Source organism: Lupinus angustifolius, chromosome LG11, assembly GCF_001865875.1.
Source record: "Lupinus angustifolius cultivar Tanjil chromosome LG11, LupAngTanjil_v1.0, whole genome shotgun sequence".
Lineage (NCBI taxonomy): Eukaryota > Viridiplantae > Streptophyta > Magnoliopsida > Fabales > Fabaceae > Lupinus > Lupinus angustifolius.
Genome location: NC_032019.1, coordinates 4288561 through 4296429, shown reverse-complemented (window position 1 = coordinate 4296429; position 7869 = coordinate 4288561). Strand labels below are relative to the sequence as shown.

General features: G+C 32.0%; 1 protein-coding gene across 3 annotated transcripts; it reads right to left on the bottom strand.

Moving 5' to 3' along the window:
• On the bottom strand, positions 4310-7610 carry LOC109361071 (probable nucleoside diphosphate kinase 5). 3 transcript variants are annotated; one of them, XM_019606374.1, is made up of 6 exons: positions 7484-7610; positions 7235-7313; positions 6233-6463; positions 5305-5412; positions 5009-5118; positions 4310-4735 (listed from the first exon to the last, which is right to left on the bottom strand). In XM_019606374.1, the coding sequence occupies exons 2-6, from the start codon at positions 7297-7299 to the stop codon at positions 4707-4709; spliced, it is 543 nt and encodes a 180-aa protein (XP_019461919.1). In that variant the 5' UTR covers positions 7300-7313; positions 7484-7610; the 3' UTR covers positions 4310-4706. The 3 variants fall into 3 exon arrangements, with proteins under 3 accessions (XP_019461919.1, XP_019461922.1, XP_019461921.1); XM_019606377.1 differs by having other exon boundaries at positions 6233-6457; XM_019606376.1 differs by having other exon boundaries at positions 7235-7339; positions 7484-7599.

Below are 7869 nucleotides of genomic sequence, written 5' to 3'. Positions count from 1 at the left end.
AGTGTTCTCACTAGAGGTGTTGGCAAGGATCCTTGTATCATTGAATTGATCATTGGCATCTAGGAATTGTCTTTCTTGCTGGCTAAGAAGAGAGAATGTTTTATTTATGGATGGTAAAGGGTCCATAAGCATGATTTGAGATCTAACAGCAGAGTAATTTTCATTTAGACCTCTCAAGAATCTGATGACATAGTCGTTTTCTCTGTAGGATCTAACAAGAACAGCAAGATTAGAATCACACTGCACTGGACATGAAGGTAAAGGTCTGAAATTATCTAGTTCTTGCCATAAACCTTTCAGGTGGGTGTAATAGGCATCTATGGATAAATTTCCCTGTCTTGCACTATAAATTCGTTCTTGCAAATCACATATTCTAAATTCATCACCCTGGTAGTATCTCTCCTTTAGATCCTCCCAGACCTCTAGAGAGGTGTTTAACCAAAGAATGCTTTGCAAGATTGTCTTGTCTATTGAATGATTGATCCATGAGAGCACAAGGGTATTGCATCTGTCCCATGCTGCAAATGCAGGGTCTGTTGTGCTTGGTTTTGGAAGAGATCCATTATGAACTGTAACTTGTTCTTGGTCTTTAGAGCCATCATCATGGCTTTTGACCTTGAATGGTAGTTGGTTCCTGTTAATGGAGGGGATACCAATCCTATTCCAGGATTTTCATTTGGACTCATATAATAGGGACTCAAGGGATCATTGAGGGGATTGACCAAAGCAATAGAGTTTGCCATGATGAATCAGAAAGGGAAAGGAGATCAAGAGAGGCAGAGAAAGGATGGCAGAATATCAGAGTAGGGGAATGCGCAACAGAGCATCAATTGATGTTCTGATACCATCTTAGAAAACAAAGCCCCATTGATCTAACTTGTATGCCAAGAAACGAGAAGAAGAATGGAGAGAAAAGCTTTGAAGCTTAAACCTTTTATTAGAATGCAATTGAAAAGTGATACAAAGAGAATGAAAATAACTAACATATATAGGTTGAATCTTAACAACCTTCCTAACAAACTACAAACAGAATTACAACGAAGATACTTAAAATACAAAGTAACAACATCCCTATTGAATAGACACAATTTGCTTGACAATTAAGATACAATTGCTCAGCAACTTTCTTCACTCCTTGAATTCCTGATTGTTGATCATATTTGGTCCAAGGAGAAAGGGAATAGCATTTGTTCATGTCCTTGAATTCATGATCAAAATTCGGTCCTTCATGATGCTCCAATGATATGTTAATGTATTGAGTCATAGGAAGGGGATGCAATTCATGTTGGATCATTAAGTCTCTGGCCTTGATGGGAAGATTAGTGCCATGATTTACTAAGTTGGTTGAGGTGACCAAGCTTCCATCCAATGCTGCAACTTCATCCTTCCACAGCTGGTGTTGATGGCTTGATTTGGAATCTGCAACAATTGAGTTGCTTGACTTGGAATCTGTGATCCTGCAGGAAATGAATTCATGAGAATGAATTAAGTTTAACATTATTGATATCTGAAGAAAATAGTTACTAAAAGATGTTTTCTGAATCTCTACATCCACTTTGTTCTCTTCCATTGAGTCACAAATAAGGAAAAGAACAAATGACATATTTGCGATTTCGAATAGTAGAATGGTAGATCGATACCGACGGACCTTAAGCCTTGGAGGGTATAATGAGAAGGATTGAGGAGTATGGTGAAGGGCTTAAGGTTACCTACTCTAATGGGGATCCTATGTCTTAGATTTCCTATCCCGATGTCCCAAATCAATCAATGTTTGCTAATAAATAAAAAATGATACTTTATTTTAATTATCAAAAATAATTTATTAAATCCACATGCTTAGATATAAGTGAGTGGTATATGATTGAGAACAACAAGTTGGGATAAGTGATTCTCATTCTATCTACTCATCTATCTAAAAAAAATAGTGAAATGCATTGTAAATTTGATATAATCTTCATTATTTTTTAAGTTATGAAATTCCTTAAGACAAATAATAAATTAAAAAGTTAAATTATACTATTCAATTCGGTGTAAACATATTCAAAACTAAAAAAGTGAGAACTAAACCAAAGCATCTTGATTTTTAAATCTAACTAAAAAATGTGATTCAAATCACCATTTATAATTTTGGGTTGATCTAGTTTTGTAGTTTCGATAGAAACCGTTCACTCCCTTGTTAATGGACATATAACTACATAAGATTTCTATGAAATGTGAGAGACTAAAACATGTTTAAAATTATTATAGTCCCTCCTATTCAGAATTATTATTTAATCTCCAATTTAGTGTGAAAACTTTATCTAGGTAAGCCTTAAAGATATGTGTTGCTATTTTAACTTACTAAATTTCTTATTCAAATTCTACAGAATGTACCTTACAGAAAATCTTTTTATACGCTGTTTTTTCCTACACCCTCCTACATTTATTTAATTATTAACCAAAATATTTTATTTTGGAAACAATGATAAGATTATAAAAAGTGAAATTACTCATATTACATATAGGTAGAGATCAGATGGATTTGTTTTGGTTTCGAGGGCATATGAATAAAACAAAGATATCAAAGTATGAATTGATGCAAGAACGTGTCTTTATGAGTGTCTCTATAAAACAAAAGATATCAAACTACACAGGACTCGGGCTTCATTATTGTTCATTAATGTAATAAAATTATTTATAACAAAGACCTTACAAACAACATCCACAATGGTGCAACCCATTTTTCGTTCTTAAATAGGTCTCATTTATTATTTTATATTTATTTACACATTCCAATAATTTAAGCAACTCAAGCCAAAATCATATCCAATATTATAACTCTATTTCCATTCTTAAATGGACCCCACAAACTTACCTTACATTTATATTTCACATTAAAATATATCAAATACATAATTAATTAAAAATTAATAAACATACTTAAATTTGGTTGGAAATGTTTGGGTTGATTTGAGTACTTCAGACATGTTGTAAAAATTTACTAATGGCATCTAAATCTTATTGATTAGGATACATTAGCAAATGAGAAAAAATTCAAAACTTAATTGTGAGAAAATTTAAATAGATTGAACAAGGAGAAAATTGAGAATTTGATTGTGTGAAACTTATCACAATACATAAACATTTTGTACTTTAAAAATATTATTGTTTAAAAATGTTCCGTTTCATCCTAATTACCAAGTTTCCACAATCCATTCAATAAAATGCTAGACCAACAATGAATAAAGGAATGTGCTTATTTAATATTCATTCTTCACCTTATTTAATATTCTTTTATTCTCTTTCTTCTATCAATTATTTATTCATATTTTAATGCTGTTCAAATATAAGAACCGTGTTTATTTTGTTCACGATTACAAAATAAGCACAGAATCAATTCTTCTTCAATGATAAAATTGGAATAAGAATATTTTTATTTAGTTATGAATTTAAATTTTTTTTACCATGGATTCTCTTAATCAAATTAAAACATATACTCATTGCTAGTATTTGACCTTCTTAAACAGCTAAACATTAGCACAAATATTGACTTAGGCCTCCATATCAATATTCAACATTGTGCAAAAATCCTGTTTGCAATTCAAGCTTAAAATCAATATCCAGATGTCAAAATGATAAGCAAACAGTATTATCATCTGAATTCTGAACACACAAAAAAATAGTAGGGGAATTATTCAGATCTCAGGTATAAAATTGCACTGAGAAATTGAATAGGGCCACATCGATAAGAAAGTAATCTGAATCTAAATGTGAAATTGAATAGTAATGTGACTCGAAGGATCCATTCGCGAGTTTATTTTTTATGACAAATAATGGGTGAGAGAGTTTTAAAGCGGGAGAAAGATCTTTCGTCCCAAAAAATTTATTTCATTATGTTCCAAGACAATCAAATCAACCAAATAATATAATTTTTTCTTCTGTTTTTATGATTTTTCTTTTTAAGTAGATGACAACTTTTAATTGGGTTGAATGATAATTAGGACATAAAAAGTGAGATAAGTGATCTTCATTCTTCAAAACCATACCCTAATGTTTATCAGCAATTGTTAGTATATTAGTTGTTAGTATTTTGTTGTGGATTCACCTTCAACCTCATTCACTCTAACAATCAAACCACCTTATAGCTTCCATTTTTGTTGATGGTGGGACTCGAACCCACAACCTCCTGCACTCCAATCCGTAAGTCCTCCCTCTTCACCGTCCCCTTATACGAGTTACTATTGTCTCATGCTTTAGCTATAATTTAGGGCAGCTGCATATATTTAATATCATTATCGAGTCCTAGATGATAAATTTTCAATAAATCTGCTTAAAAGAAAGACTGTGGACCAAAATCTTCAAAGTTGGTTTCCAATGCAATAATCTTTTTCTCCAAATGACTAAAATAAATTTGCCATAGAGAAGGAAACAAAGTGTGAATGTGTAAGATCAAAATTCATATTATGTACTATGTAGTGCACCAGTCAAATTATGTCCCATACATCATGTTCCTACTGAAATCATGTTCTCCAATGAGTATAAGATTAATTATATGACAAATTAGCATCATAAAACTCCCAAGTCTGGAAAAAAAGTAGTTTAGGATAGCAAAAAATGGAGAAGTGGTGATAGGCATTGAAGTAATCCTGTATATGAATGTATATAAGAGTAGAGAGCCTCCCAAAAACAAAAAATAAAAGCAGGTTTCTGCATCAAACTTTTACCAGCTACAGTTCATCATGTTCTGTAATTATATCTGCCAAAAAGAATTGGAGAGGCAAAAGTAAGTAGAGAGCTTTCTTGTAACTAACTTGCATTTTGAGGGAATAAATAAGAGGTATGATAATTGGCACAGAATTTGTCTTACTTAAGATATAAAAATAATGCTTATACTAGTAAGTTGATACCATAACATGATTGTGTTCATATGCTATTTTCTTTTGAAAAAGACAAGGATCTTCCAATCTTTCTATTAGTGTTTGTAGCACATGTTAATGACTAGAGACATTAATATTTTACCCATACTGACCTGCAGAGAGCTCTCTGAAGAAAAATGATATCTCTCTTTCTGCAGATTTTGTTGAGTCAGAACCATGAACACAATTCTTTTGGGTATCTAAACCGCACATTGCTCTGACGCTGTACAAAAATAGTAGACTAGTTCACTACAGAGAGCAAGTTTATAGATTTCATGATGTCAAATTCATAAGCATGGTCCTTCATTCAACATGACACAAAGTCTAGGGACTCGAATCTACAGGCATTGAACAAAAGTAATAAAGTTCCTAAACAAATTCTGAAGTGTAATTTAGTAACATGTATGACCTGTGAGGATGAGTAATCTTAGCCTTGCTTGAATCAGTAGGGCCCATTAAAGCACGCCAATCAGCAATTGCATTATCCTTTTCCAAAACCATAACTAACACCGGTCCACTGATAATGTTTACGGAGAAGCAGAACGGGAAGATTCAGGATAATAAAAGACTAGAAAGCATGCAGAGAGGAAAACCAATATCGAATATGATTAAAATGAATGGTACATAGAAATCACATCAATGAACCATTAATAGCTACAGTGGAGACTGGAGAAGCAAAAGTTTCCTAAGCTAGATAGTCAAACTCAAATGTAAAAAACCCTCATGGGATACCAATATGAATTAGGCATGATTAAAGAAAGTTTCTTCTATAGTGACTTAAAAGGAGAAAATACAAAGGAAATTAAAACGAAGAGTGAAAACTTAAAAATAAAGGAATTGAAAAAGAAAAGTTACAATGCTCCCTACCTCTAGGATTTTGTTCTCCCATTGGTATTTATATAGTGAGTTAGGATCCTTTCCATTAATGGAGAGGTAAGTGCTTCAAAAAACCAAGGGAAATGCAATTTCCAATGACACATGTATCCTCTACTGCATAGAATCATTTCCCCTTAGTTTCAATAATCATGTATTCAGTAACTTCATTTCCACTGACATGTATAAACTAAAACCAGACTTATAATTATTAAACTCAATTGAAATTGGCCTTAATCTTAACCAACTATAGGCAATGAATGAATAAAGCGATAATGAAAAATTAATGAGGTAAATATAACTGAGCACAAAAATAGAAGTAATTTCATCAGCAAGGAGCAAATAAAACTAGTAAATTAGTAAAAGATGGTCTAGTTAGCTCTAGCAATTAGACAAGCCACCAAACATTATGAGATTGACATTTCAGCTGCATCAAGAGTTCAAGACAATCATTGGATGGATACCTTGTCATGTATTTTGTAAGGCTAGAAAAGAAGCTCTTTGAAGAGTGCTCTGCATAAAATCTTTTCAAAGTAGCCTCATCAAACTGAACAGTCTTTTCCTTAAAAATGCGGAAACCATACTCTAAAATTGTTCTCTTGATATCATCAGTATAGTTACCAAGCAATCCATCTGGTTTTATAATTGCTAAAGTTTTCTCCTTCTCTATATTTCCATGGGTGGAAGAGCTGCAAGTGAGGAAACGATAATCACAGTGGAATTTATTTATTTATTGGTGCACTTTTAAATACATCAATTTGAAATTGTACATACACATACTCTTATCTAGAAAGAGTTATCTTGTGCAATGAATATATACAACAATGATAATTTGATACAAATACACCTGTCATCATGATCAGCTAACTAATAATTCCACCTCTAGTTTTACTAACGTGATGCTTGTACGATACCTCTTTTTCTGAAATCATTTACTATTTAAATTTCTGAAAATTATCAGCTAATCATCCAAGACGACTCTAGCTCCTCTCCGGTACTAGAATATGAGGAAAAGAGGAACATTTTTTATATTAAAAAAACTTAAAATTATGATCGTTAAAACTTTTTTCTCGCTACGCGTCGCAATTTCCATCCAATACAGTACTGGAGAAGATCCCCATCCATACAAGACATGGGCATGATTAAAGAAACAGCACATCAAGCATCAAACAGAATTATAAATTCATACTAGCCAAGAAAACAAAAAACTACTGGGTTATCTCATTCCCCCTCCCCTCATTCAGTTGCTAAAACCCAAAACTAGTGAACTTATACTTATGGAAACAAAAGATATTCAATATAGGATCTTATGTTTATAACTAGACCAGTACAAAGTGTTATTTTCCATGCACATTTTAAGCAAATTCAAATGCCATATTTATAAAGTTCAGTTGGTGGAAAACTAATTACCAAATTCAAATTAAGGAACTTTGAAACTCTAGCATTGCTTTGCAGCCACTTCTTACCAGGATTGAGATGCAAAAACAACAAGGACAAGTATTGTGATGAATCCAACAAAAGGGAATCTCATTTGGAAGAATCAAACTGCAAGAACCAGCAACGATTACAATCTATGCAAACTAAAAAACCACACTTGTTATTATAAAAAAAACATCAAAACAATGATATAATAATAATCAATCAAGCCTTAGTTCCAAATACATATATATGTTCTTTATTTAATTGAAGAGAGAGAGAGAGAGAGAGAGAATTACGTGATACGTTGTAATAAGTAGGTGGTGATGAAGAAGAGACAGTGAAAATGAATTGCCGCAATGGATAAAGAACAGAACTACTAACTAATAGTCAATGATTTAGGACCAATTTTATTTCTGACCTGTTTCTAACCAAATGACGTCAGCAGATAAAATAGAAAATGGTCCTGCTTTAGCTGCACTTTTCAAAACATGCTTAATATTCACACAAATATGTAAAATTACATTATATATACATATTAAATATAATTAATAATTGAAATGGTGCATAAATAGCTTTTAACTATAAAGTTACTTTCACATAAAATTTAAGAAGAATCTAATGTTATAAGTTTTTTTTTTGTAATTTGAATGTCGGATAGTGTGAAGATATATATATATATATA